Consider the following 21372-nt stretch of genomic DNA (forward strand, 5'->3'; position numbering starts at 1 on the left):
GATTTGCCACGTTTTGTCCTTAGAAAATCACTGGACTCTCAGTACATTACTTTCCTCTTCAAATAAAAGGCTGTTAATGATAATTACCCTTCATACCTCATGAGGTATTTTTCATCATAAAATATTAAGGCAATAAATTGTTATTATATTATAGTGTTCTCTCTACAGCTTCTGTTTTCTCTTTTATGATCAGTCTTGTATTATTTTGTTTTATGATCTATCTTGTATTACACGTGTAACATTAAATTGTATATATTTAAAATTTTTTTGGCTGCCCGCGCATCATGCGGGATCTTCGTTCCCGACCAGGAATGGAACCCGTGCCCTCTGCATTGGAAGCGTGGAGTCTTAACCACTGGACCTCCAGGGAAGTCCCTAAATTACATTTAAAAAACTAAAAATTGTGTCTTCCATTTACTTATGAGTCATGTTGCATAGTTCTAAATCTAAGGATTAGAAACTAGCAATATTTTAGAGAACAAATACAACTTTGATTGCACTTTGTAAATATATTTGATGACTAATCGTGCCGACCTTATATTACCACTAGCTCCCAACTCTATACATAGAATAATGTGGAGTAGTTATTATTATGAATAATAAATGCGGAGTATTTATGAGTGTGAAATTTATGTATTTATGAGTATGAGATTTATTTATGAGGATTATTATTATGAGAAGTTTCTTCTTAGACTTTTTGTTTCTGTACTATGTTCTTACGGAATTTAACCTACAAAGTGCTTTCACTCATGTTATTTTGTCATACATGAAAGCTATAAGGATTAATATTAATATATACATCTCAAGAAAAGCTGAATCCCCTTGTGCCCAAGGTCCTGGAGCAAGTTCATAGGGGACCGGCTTTGTCACACAAGCCCTCTGCACATCTGCTCTTTCCACTGTCCCCCACAATGGTCCTGGTGATGCCCCAAGCAGGGTGTTTTAGCCACGGATGTCAAGCCTTCCTCTGATCCTACACATTTCTATATGCTACAGTCCACATGAGATTTTTACAATCCTAACACTCATATTTATTTTAAAAATCACATTTCCATTTACAAACAAGACAGAAATAATAAACAATGACAGAAATTGGAGGGCATATGTGGACACCCTGATGTGAGAAAACGAAAAACGAAAGAACAAGCAGGTTACAATCAACCCCATGGTAAGCGAAGTCTTTGGCTCACAACACATGCTCATGCGCACGTGGCCCTGGATGGGCAAGCTGCGGACACAGGCCGTCCCCCCTACGTCGGCCCCTTCCTGGGGCCCTCAGGGTGTGGAAAGTGCCCCTCCGTGGCTGAGAGTTCCTACATGCACCCAGCACGATGCTGAAGGCAGGAATTGATAATGGACTTTTTTCCAGCCAGGCTTCACAGAGCCCAACTCCCTGCCCCACTACTATGGCCCTCAGGTACCCCCCCACCCCACCCCACTGCAGGCCACTCTAAGCCCGTAGCCATCCTGAGTCTCTGCAGGCCCTTAACCTGAGGTGGCATCGAAGTGCATGCACATAGGCCCCTTCTCCACGTGGAGCTGGGATGGCCCTAGGATGCCTGCGCACAACCTCCCGGCCCTTAGCACCCCTGAGCCCTGGTAGTATTGGGATATCTGCGTCCTGCTGCATCCACACCTCCTAACTAGCGCATGGCTGATAGAAAGACTTCCTTTAAAGTGTTCTGTCACATTCAGAAATATAGATATAAACAGATCCTAGTGTTTGCTTACACAACGTAAGGATGGCATTCACAGACTTATGTGGGTTGGCCCATCCCCTGTAGAAACCCCACGATACAGTCACACCTAACCTCCGGTGCTCTGTGGCTCTCTGCCGATGACCCTGCCACCCCTCTCTCCTCCGTTTTGAGACAGGCGCTTTATTATTATTATTTAAAAATCCAGATAGATAACTACATTGAAGACATTGCATGTTATTTTCCCCAAATCTTACTTCATTTTGGACAGACATGAACCATAATACATGCTAGAAAGTTGGAAACTGTGTTATTTTCAGTGTAGTTACATTTAACTTCTTGGTACTAAGCCATTGTAACTGGTAAATAAACCCATGGATCAGAAGTAAATATTAATATGTATGACTGTGACATCTCTGTCCTTGATGATAATGAAAATTTACAAGGATCACTGAAGGGAGATATCTACCCATAAGAACCAGAAAATATCAAGAAGAGAGAGTGCAGGCTATGCTCTGAATGTTTGTGTCCCCCTCCCCAGCATTTACGTGTTGAAAACCTAATCTGGAGAGGATGGTATTAGGAGATGGGGTCATCGGGAGGTTATTAGGTCATGAGGGTAGATTCCTCATGATTGGGATTAGTGCCCTTGCCAAAGTGCCCCTTCCATCAAGGTGAGGACACAGCCAGAAGGTGGCAGTCTGCAATCTCAGAGAGGGCTCTCCCCCAAACCGGACCATGATTTTGGACTGCCAGCCTCCAGAAGTGTGAGGAATAAATGTCTGTTTTTTCTAAGCCACCCAGTCTGTGGTTTTTTGTTGTTGTTGTTTTTTAATAGCAGTCCAAAGGGAGGAAGGCAGTGTCTAAACAAACAAACAAACACAAGCTCAAAATAAAAATAGCTGTTTTCCCTTTGCTATAAATCCATTTTCTACTAAAAGTCACCAGTCATTCCACTATTTTTCAAGAGAGGACCAAAACATCAAGCTAACTAACACGTTTTAAGGACGTTTTAAAATTATACAACTTTATTTTAAAACTGTTTACTGGAGGAAATAGGAAACTCTTGAAAACTCTGATTCCTTTGAAATCCCCCTTCAGACCCAAGTGTTCAGTTCCTTTCTTGCCAGGTTACCTGCAAGACTGAATATCACCCTGTCACGGCCTCTGGCCGGTGCCTGCAGAGCAGGCAGAGCAGGACCAGGGCACCCAGCAGGGTGCACACGCCCAGCTTACACCAGGTTCCCCGCGCCTTGGGCCACCGCCACAGCCAGGCCAGCGGCCAGCGCTCCCGCCGCCTCTGCGCGCAGACGGCCACTAGCTCCGCCATCCTGAGCAGCCTCTCCGCGGGGTCCGCGCCGCCCAGGCCCTGCGCCAGGCTGTACAGTTCGTTGGTGTAGGGGGCGCCGCCGTGGTGTCTCACCAGCTCCTCCACCAGCCCCATCAGCGCCATCACCTGCGCCTCCCGCTTCCCGCAGGCGGCTCGGTTGTCGAAGGCGCAGAATCGGTCCCCACACTCGGCCACCAGCTCCCTGAGCGCGCGGTTCCCGGTGTCGCGCACGTAATGCTGCAGCGAGCCCCCAGCCAGGTCCTCCTCGCGGGTGAAGACCACGATGGTGCGCGTCACGATGCCGTCCCCGAACAGCGCCTTCACCCCCCTCCAGGCCTGCTGGTCCTGCGCCGTGAAGCGGCCCAGCTGGGTCACCAGGAGCAGGGCGTGGGGCCCCGGCGCCGAGAGCAGGTAGCAGCGGCCTCTCTCCGTGCAGCCCGGGTCTGTCTGGCAGACTTCGGAGCTGAAGAGGTCCGGGGTGTCAATGACTTCCACGTCCCACTTGGCCCACCTGCAGCTGCCCGCGGAGCAGGTCCGGGTCACCGATGTCGCCCCGAGCCTGGAGAGGAAGCGCTTCTGGCCCAGGATGCTGTTCCCCGTGGCGCTTTTCCCAGTCCCTGACCTCCCGGCCAGGAGGAGCCGCAGCCTGGGCTCCTGCAGGGCAGACTCGCGGGCTTCTAAACCTGTGAACACCAATGATCTGTAAGCTCCCGAACCTGAAAGCACATATCCTGGTACCCGGGTCCCCTGGACGCCTTTGAACAAAGGAGAAAAGAGTGCTTCGACTTTTGCTTTTCGGACCAAACCTTTACTGAGTGCCCTGGTCGGAGATCTGTGAACTCCGGGGCATCTCTACCCGTCTATTTCTTCCCCCTTTGGCGTCACACATGCACCTGTAGGTGCGCCAGGTGAATGTTTCTGTAGAGGACACCCCTGTATAATACAGGCTATTACTTCGTGTGACATGACCTGTCATCCACACTGCGCAGAGCTGCTCCCTATGTGACCATTTCAGTGGCCTCTGCCATACATTCCCAGATACCCTGCCACTGAAGAAAGACAGGAGGGGCAGTGGGCCTGGCCACGAGGGCTGTCTGGTGTCCCACACCCTGGGTTTGAATCACAGCCCCACCCTCCTGCCAGCCATGTAAACCCTGGGAAGCTGCTTAATCTAAGTGTTAAACCTCTTCTGCACCAATGGGATCAATAATGTAGTGCTGTCCTCATAGGGCTGTTGGGGGGATAAGATGAGACCATCCTTTCTTCCCTCCCTCTTTCCCTCCTCTTCCTCTCTTCTCTCTTAAACCTGCTGCCTAATAAGATACCTGGTTAACCCTCCATCCTTGTTCCCTAACACCTTCTACCTGGTGAATCATGTTCCCTCTAGTATGCAGTTGGATTCCCTCCATATCCCCTTCTGTGGAGATCAAAGAAGGTTTATTCATTTTACCTTAGGGACGGAGGTGCAGGTCAGTCAAAGAACTCAATATCTCACAGCAGGTCAGGGGCAGAGATCTAGGTCAAATGCCAGTCCCAGGGCTCTTTGCTGTTTCATCCCAGCATCGAGAAACCTCTGGGGCTTCTCTCTGTTCAGTGTTGACTTAGCCCATCCCCCTTACTACCCAGAGCTCATACCTGGGGCAAACACGCGTTGTGAGGCATGTTCTTACCATAGGCGTTTTCTTCATCTCTTGCTGTCTTCTGTCCTCTCATGATTCCCTGAAAGTGTCCCCAACACAATTTATTTATTCTTTCATTCATTCATTCATTCATTCATTCATTCATAGGTAAAACTACCTACTATGTGTCAGGCAAAGTCCAAAATGCTGGTGACACCACAGTTAAAATGTCATAGTTCCTGCCCTCTCTGAGCATCAGAATTTAGGGAAGACAGTGGAACAGCTTGGTCTGTGGTTGGGACGATACTGTGAGAACACTTGGTGAGCTTGTGCTGTCTTTTCAGGGCCTCGAAATGCACAGAGCAGAGGGGAGATGACACCACTTACGCTATGTCAGTGAGTAAGCTTTTGATGTTCATTTTCCCAGGTAATTCTATGTCAGTGACGTAAGTTGTAGAAAATAAGTTTACCCTGGAGATTCAGCAGCTGGGGGTGGGGTGGGGCGTTTGTCAAACCCTGAGAACAAGAAAGTTTGCTCACTGACTTAGGACCTACCTTAGGGTTGCTGGCCTGGGAAACAAGAAGAAAATTGGAATTTTGTTTTTGGAAATCAGAAAACAGACATATTTCCCAAGCTGATCTGGAAAGCTCCTGACTCTGTGCTCAGAAAACCACAAAATTTGGCTCGTCCTAATATGTCTAGGAGGTGGGATCCAGAAGGTGGAGGAGGGAGACCCCGAGCTCACCTGCCCCCATGAACACATCCAAGCTACAACTATGGATAGAGCAACTCTCTCTGAGAATGACCTGAAGACTAGCGAAATGGCTCTTCTACAATCAAGGCTGTAAAGAAAGAACCACATGGAGTCTGGTACAGGGGGAGGAGAAGCGATCTAGTTGGGACCTGAATCCCTAGTGGGGACCAGGAAGTGGAGCGGGCTATCCCAGGCTTGGGGATCCTCCCTGGGGAGTGGGGGCTTTGAGCCACATATTAGGCACCACAGGCCTGGGCTTGACACTGTGAAGATGAGCCCTCTTAGCTGGTTTGAAAATCAGTAGGGCTTACTGGAGGGCTGTAAGATACTGAGACTCTGGTCTTGAAGAGAACAAACATGCTTGCTCACAGTCCCAGTGCAGAGGCAGTACATTGAAGACTGCCTGGTGCTCTGGCCAGCCTGCCGGTACTGCCCCAGAGCACCTCCCAGCCCTCTCCAGGCTCCCATTCCAGCCGTTACTGCTCCAGCACTGCCCCCCACAAAGGCCAAGGCCGCCATTGCCAGTGGGCGTGTGTGCACAAGGGAAGGAGCAGAGAGAGCTCTGGAGTGTGGCTCCAACCCCTCTGGCTCTCTATCCTGCCTCTAACCAAGGGGTACACACTGAGGAAAAAGTAGAAGCAGCTCAGAAGTGCAGCCCCAAGCTCTCAGGCCCTGGCCACACCCCCAACCAAGGTGAAGACTGTCATCACATCTGGGGGAAGCCCAACTCCCTTAGGACTCCTGCCCAGCCCCTTGGTCCTTGGCTCCTCCCACAATAGGCTAACAACTAGTCCTGAGCTGAGTAGAAGCCCTGGCTGGCACCTGGCTCTGGCTCTAGCCCTCTGCCTCCGGCCTTGCTTCCCACCAAGGCGGTGGCCGCCAGCACACTGTGGGAGAAGAAGCAGTCCCCGCTCACTTCACGTCCAGCTCTCCCACCAAAGCCACTGGTGACAGGCACACTGCAAAGGGTTGCTACCCACAAGGACATGCCTTTGAGACCTGGACAGGTAACCATTTCACCTAATTTCATAGAGACAAACAGAGAAAGTCAAACAACATGAGAAAACAAAGGGATATGTTTTAAATGAGAGAACAAGATAAAACCCCAGGAAAAACCCCTAATGAAACAGAGATAATAATTTACCTGCTAAAGAGTCCAAAGCAATAGTAATAAAAATGCTAACTGAACTTGGGTAAACAACAGACGAACACAGTGGAAACTTCAGCAGAGTATTAGAAAACGCAAAAACCAGTCAGAGCTGAAGAATACGATAACTGAAATGAAAACTTCGCTAGAAGGAATTAAGAGCAGATTAGGCGATGGAGAAGAACACATAAGACAGACTAGTGGAAATCATCCAATCAGTACAGCAAAAACAAAAACACATTTTAAAAAATGAGGATAGTTTATGGGACCTCTGGGACAAAGTCAAGTGTGCTAACATTCACATGATAGAGGTCCCAGAAAGAGAAGAGAGAGAGAAAGGGGTAGAAAATGTATTTGGTGAAATTGTAATTGAAAACTTTCCTAACCTGAAAAGCGAAACAGATATCCAGGTACAGGAAGCACGGAGCACCCCTGTCAGAATGGCTGTCATCTGAAAACAAGAAACAACCAGTGTTGAAGAGGATGTGGAGAAAGGGGACCCTAGTACACTGACAGCAGGAATGTCGATTGGTACAGCCACGGTGGAAAACAGTATGACGCTTCCTCAAAAAAATTAAAAATAGAACCACCATATGATCCAGCAATTCATTCCTGGGTATATATCCAAAGAAAATGAAAACACTAATTCAAAAAGATGTGTGCACCCCAATGTTCATAGCAGCATTATTGATAATATCCAAGATATGGAAGCAACCTAAGTGTCCATCAACAAATGAATGAAGAAGATGTCATATATATATACAGATAGAGATAGATATAATGGAATATTACTCATAAAAAAAGAATGAAAAAGATAAAAAAGAATGAAATTGTTCCATCTGCAACAACATGGATGGACCTGTAGGGTATTATGCTTAGAGAAATAAGTCAGACAGAGAAAGACAAATGCTGTATGTTTCCACTTATATGTGGAATTTAAAATAAAGCAAACAGAGGAATATAACAAAACAGAAACAGACTCACCAACACAGAGAATAAACTAGTGTTTACCATTGGGGAGAGGGGTGGGGGGAGGGGCAAGATGGGGAAGGGGATTAAGAGGTACAAACTACTGGGTATAAAATAGCTAAGATACACCAATGTAATGCACAGCACAGGGAATCTAGTTAATTAATATTTTATATTAACTTTATATGGAGCATAACTATAAAAATGTAGAATCACTATGTTGTATACCCGAAAGTAATATAATATTGTAAGCCAATTATACTTCAGTAAAAAATAAGTAAATAAATCAGTCTAAATATAATCTGCGTGCTGGAGAGGCTGGGATACTCCCCTCTAACTCCTGATGTTCTTGACCTCAAACCTGAGGCTTTTTTAAGTAAAATACCCACTCACACATTACTTAATACAATTAAACATTCTGCGGTCAAGTTTGCCTGATCCCACGAGTGCCTGAACACGAGAGCGCAGTCTCTCCTCAGTCTACTCCAGCTTCATTTCCACCTAATCCCCTCCCCAGTCAGCCCCTCCACAAACAGCAGATTTCAGGGCCTTTTCCAATCCACCTCGTGCGTTCATTCCTAGGACGATTCATCCCCCCCCCCACATTTCTGCCTGAGTCCTGTCTGTGCTTCAACGTCCATTTCAAATTCTGCCTCTTCATGTCGCCCACCTTGTTCCTACAGGTAACTGTGTTCTCCCCCTGTTGGCACCAACAACGAAGCAAAAGCAAAGGGAGAGGTTGGCTGAATGACCTGCCTCTGGCCAAAGGACTCAGATGGCAGGTTGGCCTAGAACTCAAGCCAAAGCTGTCGGTGTTTCTGCAGTAACTCTCCTGCCGCCCCTCCCCTCCCCATTACCCCCCCACCCCCCGTCACCCCACCCCCCAAAGCTTCTGTAAAGTTTACCCCAGGGGTAAATCACATAATGTGATTCGTTATTTTGTGTCTAGAAATCAACAAACTCCCTTAATTGACACCAGAGCAACCCACAGAGCCCAGTCTGGGGTGGGGAGCAGGTGTTCAAGTGATCATGCAGAGCAAGTGGTGAGGACCAACTTCATAACCTCAGCTGTCTCTTGCACTATCGTGGATAGTGCTAAGGAGAGTGGAGGCTTTAGGAGGGTTGAGCTCAGATATATACAGAATTTTCACTTTGTAACTTGTTCTGAGGTTAGCTTCCCTTATATGTCCCCAGGAAAATCTTTTGCATTTGCTGCATATGCGTTTGGGGAGCGTTCATTGCCTTCTGCTGTAGTCCTAGCAGAAGGACTAAAGGAACAGGGAAGGAGAGAGAATTTCGTCCCAAAGAAGAGCGTGTGCGCTCCAGAGCTGGAGAGGATGCTTAGCAGTTCTTCTGAACTTACTGTGTCTGACACTCAGAACATCCTTACAAACCTATAGGCACATGAAGGTACCGTTTCTAGATCCTGCTCCCCTTTCTCATACTTACTAGAATGCAGCTGCTCACTCAGCCAGCTTCACACAGGCAGAGCTCTTCCTGTTTCCCACAGGTCCTGTTCTGGGCTGGTTCCTTTTCCCTTGTGCTCACCGTTCCCGCAGAATTGGTGACAGGCTCTAACGCTGGCTCCGGGAATCTCCTGACCTACCGCCTGCCCTTGGACTGTGGGTTGGGTGCAGTGGGCCGTTTCCTCCCCACACATGGAGGAAGTCTCTGTGCCTCTCAGACCTCAGAGCTTAGGAAGCTCAGGAAGGGAGGGCCCAGTGGTGATGACTTAAAGAGACAGAAACATTGGCCAGTGAGGTGGTGGATGTGCAACGTTGTTACTGCGAATCCCACCCTCTGCTTTGGGCTATGGTACTGTTTTCCAGAGGTTCCTGTGACACCAGCATCTTGTCCCTGGCAGGGTCTATAACCGCCGTGGGGAAGAGCATTTTAGGTTTCTGAGGCCTCGTTTTGTTTCTGACCTTTGACCAGCAATCTTATCTCTAGTTGTCTTTTGCTTTTTAGGCATTTAAAAAAAATAAAATAAAATGGCCTCTTGAGGGTCTCCTTCCCCAGGATAGGAATTTGAGAGGAATCTCTGAGTGAATGTCAGAGTGGACAATGCCACCAAAGTGGTCCTACCTGCCAGGAACATCACACGCAAAGTCTCATCATTCTGAAAGAAAAGGAGGGCTTTTCCAGCTATTAAAAATAGGACAGCTGGCAGAAGACAGAAAATTTTTATACAGGGCTTAACCTAGCCATCTCTGTTGGTACCTCCAACTCAAGTGACTGTTTCTCCTCTTAGGAGGATCATGACAAAGGTGAGTAAAATAGCCAATCATTGTGTGGAGAGAAGTATTTTGGTGACACAGGCCCTGGACCTGGTTAGATCATTAACAACCCGTGTGATCTTGCCTAACTCACTTCAACTTTCTGGAGTTGACGTTCCACGTATATAGTGAGGGGATTAACTTCATCTGAAGCTAATGGGCTGGGGTCTGATGTTCACCCATCCTTGCCAGCTCTTTAGCGAAGAACGCAACTCCCACTGAACTCCACCTGGTCACCCCCCCCCACTCTGCCCCCTGCCCATACCCTCCAGCTTTATTGAGATATAATTGACATATAACACTGTATGTGTTTAAAGTGCATGATATATTGATTTGATACACTTTTATATTTCAAAATGATTACTGCCATAACATTAGCTAACACCTGCATCACAACACATAATTACCATTTCTTTTTGGTGGTGAGAACATTTAAGATCTACTCTCTAAGCAATTCTCAAGTAGATAATACAGAATTACACTATAATCACTGTGCTGTGCATTGGATCCCCAGACCTACTCATCTTCTACGTGGAAGTTTGTACTCTTTGACCAACATCTCCCCATGTCTCCCATTTCCCAGCCCCTGGTATTCACCATTCTACTCTCAATTTCTATGAATTTGGCTTTTTAAAATTCCACATAAAAACGTGCTATCATACAGTATTTGGCATTCTCTGACTGCTTTGGCTATTTGAAATATTTTGTGTTCCCTTACAAATTTTAGGATTGTTTTTTCTGTTTCTGAAAAACACCATTGGAATTTTGATAGGAACTGCATTGAATCTGTAGATACTTTTGGGTAGTATGGACATTTTAACAATATTAATTCTTTCAATCCATGAGCATGGAATACATTTTCATTTATTTGTGTCTTTTAATTTCTTTTATCAGTGTCTTATAATTTTCATGTACAGATCTTTGACCTCCTTTCTTAAATTTATTTCTAGGTGTTTTATTCTTTCTGATGCTATTGTAAATGGGATTATTTTCTTAATTTCTCTTTCTCATAAATCATTATTAGTGTTTAGAAATGCAACTGATTTTTGTATATGATTTTGTATCCCACAACTTCATTGAATTTGCCTATTACTTACCACATTTTTTGAGTGGAGTCTTTAAAATTTTCTATATATAAGATCATGTCATCTGAAAATAGAGACAGTTTTACTTCTTCCTTTCTGATTTAGATGTCTTTTATTTCTTTCTCTTGCCTAATTGCTCTGCCTGGGACTTCCAGTACTATATTGAATAGAAGTGGTGAGAGTGGGCATTCTTGTATTTTTCCTGATCTTATAGGAAAAGCTTCTAGCTTTCCACTGTTGAGTATGATAGCTCTGGGCTTATTGTATATGACCTTTATTATTAGAGGTTTGTTACCTTTGTATCCAGTTTGTTGAGAGATTTTATCATGAAAGGATGTTGAATTTTGTCAAATGCTTTTTCTGTATCTATTGAGATGATCATATGTTTTTTTTCTTTGTTTTTTTTTAACATCTTTATTGGAGTATAATTGCTTTACAATGGTGTGTTAGTTTCTGCTTTATAACAAAGTGAATCAGCTATACATATACATATGTTCCCATATCTCTTCCCTTTTGCATCTCCCTCCCTCCCACCCTCCCTATCCCACCCCTCTAGGTGGTCACAAAGCACCGAGCTGATCTCCCTGTGCTATGCGTCTACTTCCCACTAGCTATTTATTTTATGTTTGGTAGTGTATATATGTCCATGCCACTCTCTCGCTTTGTCACAGCTTACCCTTCCCCCTCCCCATGTCCTCAAGTCCATTCTCTAGTAGGTCTGTATCTTTATTCCCGTCTTGCCCCTAGGCTCTCCATGACCTTTTTTTTTTTCTTAGATTCCATATATATGTGTTAGCATACGGTATTTGTTTTTCTCTTTCTGACTTACTTCACTCTGTATGACAGACTCTAGGTCCATCCACCTCACTACAAATAACTCAGTTTCATTTCTTTTTATGGCTGAGTAATATTCCATTGTATATATGTGCCACATCTTCTTCATCCATTCATCTGTTGATGGACACTTAGGTTGCTTCCATGTCCTGGCTATTGTAAATAGAGCTGCAATGAACATTTTGGTACATGACTCTTTTTGAATTATGGTTTTCTCAGGGTATATGCCCAGTAGTGGGATTGATGGGTCATATGGTAGTTCTATTTGTAGTTTTTTAAGGAACCTCTATACTGTTCTCCATAGTGGCTGTACCAATTCACATTCCCACCAGCAGTGGAAGAGTGTTCCCCTTTCTCCACACCCTCTCCAGCATTTATTGTTTCTAGATATTTTGATGATGGCCGTTCCGACCGGTGTGAGATGATATCTCATTGTAGTTTTGATTTGCATTTCTCTATTGATTAATGATGTTGAGCATTCTTTCATGTGTTTGTTGGCAATCTGTATATCTTCTTTGGAGAAATGTCTATTTAGGTCTCCTGCTCATTTTTGGATTGGGTTTTTTGTTTTTTTGTTATTGAGCTGCATGAGCTGCTTGTAAATTTCGGAGATTAACCTTTTGTCTGTTGATTCATCTGCAAATATTTTCTCCCATTCTGAGGGTTGTCTTTTGGTCTTGTTTCTGGTTTCCTTTGCTGTGCAAAAGCTTTTAAGTTTCATTAGGTCCCATTTGTTTATTTTTGTTTTTATTTCCATTTCTCTAGGAGGTGGATCAAAAAGGATCTTGCTGTGATTTACATCAAAGAGTGTTCTTCCTATGTTTTCCTCTAAGAGTTTTATAGTGTCTGGCCTTACATTTAGGTCTTTAATCCGTTTTGAGTTTATTTTTGTGTATGGTGTTAAGGAGTATTCTAAATTCATACTTTTACATGTAGCTGTCCAGTTTTCCCAGCACCACTTATTGAAGAGGCTGTCCTTTCTCCACTGTACATTCCTGCCTCCTTTATCAAAGATAAGGTGACCATATGTGCATGGGTTTATCTCTGGGCTTTCTATTCTGTTCCGATCATATGGTTTTTATTCTTCATTTTGTTAATGTGGTGTATCACATTGATTGATTTGTGGATGTTGAACCATCTTTGCATCCCTCTTCACCTCATTTTTGAACAGTGTCTTTTCTTACCTAATTGCTCTAGTTAGAACCTCTGGTACAAAGTTGAAATTAAGTGACAAGAACAGCTATCCTTGTCTTTTATCTAATCTTAGCAGGAAAGCTTTCAGTCTCCCATTATTAAGTATGGTACTAGCTGTAGAATTTTCACAGATGTCTTTTACAAGGTTGTCGAATTTTCTTTCTCTTCATAGTTCGTTGAGTGTTTTTACTATGAACCTGTGCTCAATTTTCTCAAATGTTTTTTCTAAATCTATTGAAATGATCATTTTTTTCCTTATACTATTGATATGACTTACTACATTAATTGATCTTAAACCAGTATTGAATTCCGGGGATAAATTCCACTTGTTCATGGTGTACACACCTTTTTATATATTGCTGGATTCTCTTTGCTTGTATTCTGTTGGGATTTTTGCATCTATATTCATAAGACATATTGGTATATAGTTTCTTTTATTGTGATGTCTTTTTCCGGTTTGATATCAGTATAATACTGGCATCATAGAGTGAGTTCAGAAGTGTTCGTCCTCTTCTATTTTTTGGAAAAGACTGTGAAGAATTGGTATTAATTCTTCTTAGATGTTTGGTAGAGTTAATCAGTAAAGCCATTTGGGCCTGGGTGTTTTGTTTGTTTGTTTGTTTGTTTGTTGTAGTAATATTTTTATTAGTAATTGAATCTCTTTAAGTGTTATAGGTCTATTCAGACCTTCTATTTCTTCTTGATTCAGTTTTGATAGCTTATGAATTTGTCCATTTTATCTAAGTTACCTAATCTGGGGTAAAACTTGTTCATAATATTTCCTTGTAATTGTTTTATTTCTGTAAGGTCAGTACCAGTGTTTCCTCTTTCATTCATGATTTTCGTAATTTAATTTTCCTCCATATTTTTTTGGCCAGACTACCTAGAGATTTGTCAATTTGTTGATCTTTTCAAAGAATCAAGTTTTGGTTTTGTTGATTTTCTATATTGCTTTCTATTGTTTTTATATTCTCTAGTTCATTAATTTCCACTCTAACTTTTATTATATCCCTCTTCTGACTGCTTTACATTTAGTTTGTTCTTAATTTCTTACTGCTTTATTATGAAATATTAGATTATTGTTTTGAGAACTTCTTTGTTTAATATAGGTATTTCCAACTATAAAATTTCCTCTAAGCATTGTTTTAGCTCTATAAATTTTGCTATGTTGTTTCTTCATTTTCATTCATCTCAAAGTATTTATAATGTCCCATTTGATTTTTTCTTAGACTCATTGGTTATTTAAGATGGTGTTGTTTAATATCCACATATTACTGAATTGCTCAATTTTTTTATTGATTTCTAATTTTACTCCATTTTGGTTGGAGAACACACTATGTATGATTTAAAGCCTCTTAAATTTATTGAGGCTTGTTTTATGGCCTTGTAACTGATCTATTTAGAAGAATATTCCTTGCGCACTTGAAAAGAATGTGTATTCTGCTGTGGCTGGGTGGAGTATCTTGTGTTAGATCTAGTTGATTTATAGTGTTGGCCACATCTTCTGTTTCTTTCTTGACTTTCTGATTAGTTGATCTATGCATTATTCTTAGTCAGGTATTGGACTCTACAGCTATTACTGTTGAATAGCCTATTTTGCCTTGATTGCTGTCATTTTCTGCTTCATGTGTTTCAGGGTTCATTTGCTAAGCTCATATGTTTATAATTGCTATATTTTCAAATTCATTGATTCTTTCTACTGTCAGTTCAAATCTGTCATTAAGCTCTTGTGGTAAATTTTAAAATTTCAGTCCTACTTTTGAACTTCAGAATTTCTATTTTGTTCTTTTATAAAAAATAATTTCTATCTCTTTACTGACATTCTCTATTTGATGAGATATTGTCATCATAACTTCCTTTATTTCTTTAAGTGTGATTCCTTCAGCTCTTTAAATATATGTATAATTGCTGCTTTGAAGCTCTGTCTTCAAATCCAATATCTGGGCCCTCTCACAGGCAATTCTTGTTGCCTGATTTTTTCCAGTACATGGATCATACTTTTCTGTTTCTTTGTATGTCTTGTAGTTTTCATTAAAAAACTGGGCATTTTAGGTGTATAGTGTAGCAACTCTGGATATTGATTCACCTCCTGCTTTTCTGGGGCTTGATTTGCCGTTGCTCCCTATTTGTTTAGTGACTCAGCTAGACTCTTCTAGTGAAGACTATTTCCCACACAGTGTGGAATCTCTGATGTTGCTCCTCAGAGGGTGCAGACTTTGGCATTCACACAGTCACCTGGGATGAAAAGTTTTAGCAGTGCTCTCTCTGAATGTCTGTTTCCCTAATCTCTTTGTTAATCTGTGTGACACTGTTGGTATTACACCCAGCTGTTAGGCTTACTAACTGCCATTTGATTGCACTCTAGTTTTTTTGTTTTGTTTTGTTTTGTTTTTGCTGTACGCGGGCCTCTCACTGTTGTGGCCTCTCCCGTTGCGGAGCACAGGCTCCGGATGCGCAGGCTCAGTGGCCATGGCTCACGAGCCCAGCCGCTCTGCGGCATGTGGGATCCTCCCGGACCAGGGCACGAACCCGTGTCCCCTGCACCGGCAGGCGGACTCCCAACCACTGTGCCACCAGGGAAGCCCGCACTCTAGTTTTTGATGAGGTTCATGAGCATAAATTGCTCCACAGTCTGGTCTAATTAAATTTGGTTTCCTTTGCAGGGGCAGTTTTCATGGCCAGTTTTTCAGGTTTTCTCTGGCCCTAGAAGGACTCTTCTTACCTGTCTATTTTTCTGGTTCTTGCTGGTAAAATTGTTGGCCTATGGTTTCTCTTATGGCTCTCACAATGTTACCAGTCTCCTTTAAATTGCTTACCACTAAAATCTTTATCATTTTCAAAAATACCCTTTTACTTGAACTTCCCACACTCTATTTCAAATAATTGCTTCCTTTGGGGAGGGCTTTAGAGTTTTCTGTTATTATGAACTTCTTTTCATCCTGAACAAAATCTTTGAGCCACAGCTCCAAGCCCAGAGCAGGGGATGGTAGCCTCTGGACTTCTCAACTTGCCTCTCCTAGCATGAAACCTCTATCTTAAGAGGGAGCTGGAGTGTGGGCAGTTGGGGCCTGCCATGCCTAGGGTAGAGTGTCTGCCCTATGAATAGAGGAGCAATAGGGTACTGCTGGCTGCACTCACCAGAACTTTAGTCTCTGCAGCTCATTGTTGGAGGGGATGGGAAATGTTGCCAGCCTGGCCCTGTTGGTACTATACTATATTCTTGCTGGGTAGCTGAGGGGAGAGGGAGCCCCATCTTCTTGGCCACCCCTACCTAGAATGGAGCTTCCTTCAAGCTGAGCTGAGGATGGGTTGGGGACAGACAAACTGGGTCATGGCTCAAGCACGATGCAGACTCTCACTGTTTTTACTCAGATTCAGTAGACTTTTTTTGAATAAATGTCTATTCACTTGTTATATGATCTTAGGACAATGTCTAGAGATTTTGCTTTCTTTAAAAAGAATTTCCACTGTTTATGGTTTTTCACCAGTAATAAGCTTGCAGGGCTCCCCACAATGCTTTCTGGAGTTGGACACCCCGTCATTAGTTTAAATTAAACTTTGGCCATGTTGCTAGCTCCCCTCTTCTTCCTTCCTGCTGAGCGCATGGGTTTTGTAGAGTTTAGTTTCCCCTTCTTGTTGTTCTTTATTGTAGTTGAATGAAATATAGTTAACAGGGACCTAGGTGGCAGCTGCCATTGTCTTCCAGATTGCTATTTTATCTGGAATCCTTGGTTTTTCACTAAATACAAACATGCTATACTTGCAGAGGATAAGAAAAATGTTAGTGTCTCCTTATATTTCCAAATAGTCACGTGCGGCCTCTCAAAGCTTAGAAATGAGTCATTAAGTACCATTTTCAAGTTATATATATATATATTTTTTTTTTTTTAAAGAGTGCACGCATTTTAAAAAAATTAATTAATTAACTTATTTATTTTTGGCTGTGTTGGGTCTTCGTTTCTGTGCGCGGGCTTTCTCCAGTTGTGGTGAGTGGGGGCCACTCTTCATCGCGGTGCACGGGCCTCTCACTGTCACGGCCTCTCCCGTTGTGGAACACAGGCTCCAGATGTGCAGACTCAGTAGTTGTGGTTCACGGGCTTAGTTGCTCCACGGCATGTGGGATCTTCCCAGACCAGGGCTCAAACCCGTGTCCCCTGCATTGGCAGGCGGATTCTTAACCACTGCACCACCAGGAAGCCCCTATATTTTTTTCATGATAAGCAACAGTCAAAAGCAATGAGACTGCTCAGCTGTTTATTAGCTACTTAGGCTTTGAGAACTTCATTGTCAGGATTTTGAAAGATAGCAACATCCATACACACCTATTCCAGTTTAGAGCAGAGTTTATTTTGTTTCGTTCATGTCAAAGTCAGAAGTGCTGACTGCTGGACCTGCTTTCAATGAGGCCCTGCTGTGGGTTTGGAGACTCACAGGAAACCCCTTGCACTTCATCCTCAGGCCAGGGCAGCCTGAGGAGGGGTCTGAAAAGGATCCTAAGGAGAGTTCAGTGCAATTTCCATGGTGAGATTTCTCCTTGGCCTAGCCTTTCTCCTCTCATCCCTTCTGAACAATTCAGCAGGCACCAAGAGGGGGACCTGGACCCCGTAACCTAGCCTTTCATAGCCTGTGCTATGACCGCAATGTCAAGTGATGGATAAGACAAGAGTAGTGAGGAAGTGCAAGCAGGAAATGGCTGCAGCTGAGGCGGGATGTGTGTTTTTCTCTGCACAAGTGAAGGTACAATAGAACATCCTGTTGTCCACTTCTTGAAAATCTAGGGGTTTATAGGAAACAAAAAGAAGTTTGTGCTGTGATATGCTGAGATGTACATTGCAGTTGTTCCCTTACCCCTTGTTAAAGTTTTATTTATAGCACCCATCATTAGTAAGAAAGCACTGAAGAACATTGTCTTTACAGGAGGATTGAAGTGAAGCAACAAAAGCTGTCAAATTGAAACCAAAAAGAAGAAATGAAAATAATAGCAGAAATTATGCAAACCAAATTACAAACGGCAGAAAGAAAGCAAGTTATTGAATGCTATCGGGTGACTATGGCAGCCTCTAAATTCTTTCCCAGTTCTTGTTCTCCTAATGGGGCTCTTCCACCATTAGGATCATGGAATGGCTAAGAACCCAGGGGATTTCTAAGCAGACATTGTGGGCTTTGGAGATGTAGGACTAAGAAATCTAGGCAGGGGAAGAAGGAAGGGAACTGGGGGTTTCCTGAGAGAAATAGAAAACTGTGGGTGAAAAACCCATTTCCTTGCTGACTGCTTTTTTGGCTATTGGAGCCAAGTGGTAAATAAAGCTGATATATGTAACTGTCTGGAACCATCCATTGCTCTGATGACCCTCGGAACTCAAGAACACTGGGAGAGGAGGGCCTGTACTAATATTGGTCCCTCATCCCAAACCCCTGAATCCAAGAGCCTCAGAAATGTTCCCCCCCACATGGTGGTCTCCCTTTTAGGACCACTGTTTTCGGCGCCACTGCTGGAAGTTTATAACTATAACCAACCGATATCTGAGAAGCAGTATGGGTAAGCAGGCCAGGGTTCGTGATTCGTGCCAGTGGGAGAGTCTGGGGATTTGTTCTCGTTGGGCAAGGCCCAAATATTAGAATATGATACAATTCCGCAAAAGGCATCTGACTTCAATAATTCTTCCTTATCTTCTCATCTGTAAAGATAATGGGCTCAGAGGGGTAATATTTTTCTCCCCCAAACTATAGACCTTGCTAGTGGCAGAATCAAGACCCACCTATGTTTCCGCTGTCTGCATTTCATATGTTAATTGAGAGACCTGGTGCCCATATGCTAAATGAGAGTGTATGACTGAGTCTCATGGAACCAGACAAGTGTCATGGGCTCACAGGAGGATGCTAAATGCTGTTAAACCACTCAGACAGAGATGGTAATCCCTCACTGCCTGTGTAGCCTAGGGAGAAGTCCTCCATACCTTTAAATGCATTAAAGCTTGTTTTGTCTTATTTTAAGGGATAATGTCCTCCTCTTATTATTTTTTTAGATAAAACAATTCTTTTGTATGAATTTGGTATTCTGTAAAAGTGTGGGCTGGGCTCTTGGTGGTGGGACTGGGACATGATGTAAGGCAGGTGGTCTTATAACTCACTGAGCTCATAATATCCTGGCAGTCAGCCTGTTGCCCGTAAGAGTTAAGGAGACCTTAGATGGCACTCCCAGGCCTTGATTCCTTCAGCTTCTCTTTAAAAAAACAACAACAATTTTTTGGTTTTTATTTTGGTGTTGTGAATGAAAAATATTGCTTGCCATATCAGCAAACAAAGGATGCCATGGCCATCAGGCGAGCAGCCCCTACAACTGCCTTCCCCACCCGCATGATGAGTCTGAGGGAACTCAGGATGGAGACAAACCGGCCGCCTGCTGCCACGCCCCCAGCCACTGCAGACCCCCAACCGTGTCCCCTGAGGGGACTCAGGATGGGAGAGAGCAGGATACTGGCCCTAGACAGCTAAGGTGCATATCAAAGGAATGATTTCCATGAGCCCACACTCTTGCATCTTCCCAGATAGAGGAAAGCACTAAATTCATTGACTTGTTGTCTGATTTTTTTTGTTTTTTTGAGTTAACAGTAATCTTTTCAAGTTCTGACTACCTGGTTTTTTTTGTGCAAAATTCCTCTACATCCTGGCTCCTCTCTTACCTGTTGCGAGTCAAACCACACAACTCATCTCAGAACTTAATGAAGCTCAGGTTCTTTATGTCTTGGCACAGAAATAATTCGGTGAGGGACAAAGTGATGGATAAGAGGTGGATTTATTAGTATAGGATGCTTGTGAAGGATACAAGGTTCAGGCAAGAGGGGCCTGCCCCGAGAACTAAGTGGGCTACATTTTTATCATCAATGGATAAGTGGGGAGGGGGAGAAGACCACTTTCTTCCTCATTCTTTGAGTAGATGGCAGGCTTATATCATTAGCTCCTCCTTTGCACCGGGGTGGGGGGGGAGCTTTTGACCCTATATGGTCCAACTGGGATTGTCATGGCGCTATTCAAATCAGCAGAAGGGTGGTAACATATACTCAAATATGTTAAATCATCTCAGGTTTCAATATAGTGAGGGTCTTCCCCTTTGGAATGTCACCTTTCCCTTATATTTCTGTCCTTGGTATGTGCAGAAGTACATGTCTTGAGGATCATTATCTTGCTGATGTCGACCAGCAGGATGCAGGCCTCATTTTTTCACTTAATGGCCTGGGACATATCTCGTGCTTTTATTTATGACTTTCTTTTTTTTTTTACTTAATATAAATCATTTTTTTCTATTAGTTTCTGCTTTATAACAAAGTGAATCAGTTATACATATACATCTGTTCCTATATCCCTTCCCTCTGTGACTTTATTGTTAAGCAAGCCTGCTTTGTTTCATGATGTTTTCATTGCTTTCTTGAGTGATAGTTAACTTACAGTTGTCTCCCAACGTTTCCTCTCTATCCTAATCCCCTAGTGGAATTTCTCAAACTCCCTGTGTAACTATGCTACTCCATCCTCAACAGGCGCTGTCCCTCACAGCCAAGAGGCTGCCTCCTGGGCTTGAAGTGCTCAGAAAGTCGACCGAATAAAACAGAATTCTCAACTTTTAGGTTGAGAATTTTTTTTTTCAGTGGACAGTTTTGGTAACCAATCACGAGGTGCCCCAGAGCAAATTTCTCTCCATCTGAACTCTACGAGGAACCAGAGCCTTGGTACCAACAGAGGCCTCTTGGGCCCATCTGCCTCCTCGGAGGGTCCAGAAGAATTTGCGTGAGTCCCTCCTGGTTCTCGGATCTCCCAATTATTGATTGATGATCTTGAGTTTTATTTGGCAGTGTCTTTACCTGGCTCCCCAGTTCAAAGATATTGGTGACCCCTTCTAGTTGAAAGATACTAGGGCAGCCTGGTTGAAAAACACTGGGATTTGCTCAGTTGGAAGGATACTGAGTGGTCTAGGATGAGTGGTTAGGTAAGAGGCTGACCTGACATCTTTCCTCAAATTGGCTATCTTCGCAAGAATTTGTCAGGATAAAAGCACACTAGTAAATTTTATCCCCAACAAATTCAACTTTTAAATGGGAACTAGGGGCTTCCCTGGTGGCGCAGTGGTTGAGAGTCCGCCTGCCGATGCAAGGGACGCAGGTTCGTGCCCCGGTCGGGGAAGATCCCACATGCCGCGGAGCGGCTGGGCCCGTGAGCCATGGCCGCTGGGCCTGCGCATCCGGAGCCTGTGCTCCGCAACGGGAGAGGCCACAACAGTGAGAGGCCCGCGTACTGCACAAAAACAAAAAGAAATAAATTTTAAAAAAAGGGTAATAGATTCTCTCAGACAAACATGAGGGGCATCAGAAAGCCAACCTCCGACTAAAACTCCAGCCAGATTCATGTATGTACGGAGCTCATACTTATAAGTACCTACTTAATTGGAAATTAAAGGAACTCTCACGCTTAAAA

General features: G+C 43.6%; 2 protein-coding genes across 6 annotated transcripts in view; one reads left to right on the forward strand and one right to left on the reverse strand.

Annotated features, from left to right (window-relative positions):
* ZNF775 (zinc finger protein 775) overlaps positions 1-21372 on the forward strand; it is a 180727-nt gene that overhangs the window by 91812 nt on the left and 67543 nt on the right. The window lies entirely within an intron of this gene.
* On the reverse strand, positions 1442-9157 carry GIMAP1 (GTPase, IMAP family member 1). 5 transcript variants are annotated; one of them, XM_082632014.1, is made up of 5 exons: positions 8967-9157; positions 6935-6999; positions 6224-6421; positions 4698-4746; positions 1442-3710 (listed from the first exon to the last, which is right to left on the reverse strand). In XM_082632014.1, exons 4-5 carry the CDS (start codon positions 4738-4740, stop codon positions 2848-2850), a joined length of 906 nt encoding a protein of 301 aa, XP_082488140.1. In that variant the 5' UTR covers positions 4741-4746; positions 6224-6421; positions 6935-6999; positions 8967-9157; the 3' UTR covers positions 1442-2847. The 5 variants fall into 5 exon arrangements, 4 of the variants coding, with proteins under 4 accessions (XP_082488140.1, XP_082488139.1, XP_082488138.1 ...); XM_082632013.1 differs by lacking the exon at positions 6224-6421; XM_082632012.1 differs by having other exon boundaries at positions 4698-6421.

Source organism: Mesoplodon mirus, assembly GCF_964341445.2.
Source record: "Mesoplodon mirus genome assembly, chromosome: 9".
NCBI classification, from domain to species: Eukaryota; Metazoa; Chordata; class Mammalia; order Artiodactyla; family Ziphiidae; genus Mesoplodon; species Mesoplodon mirus.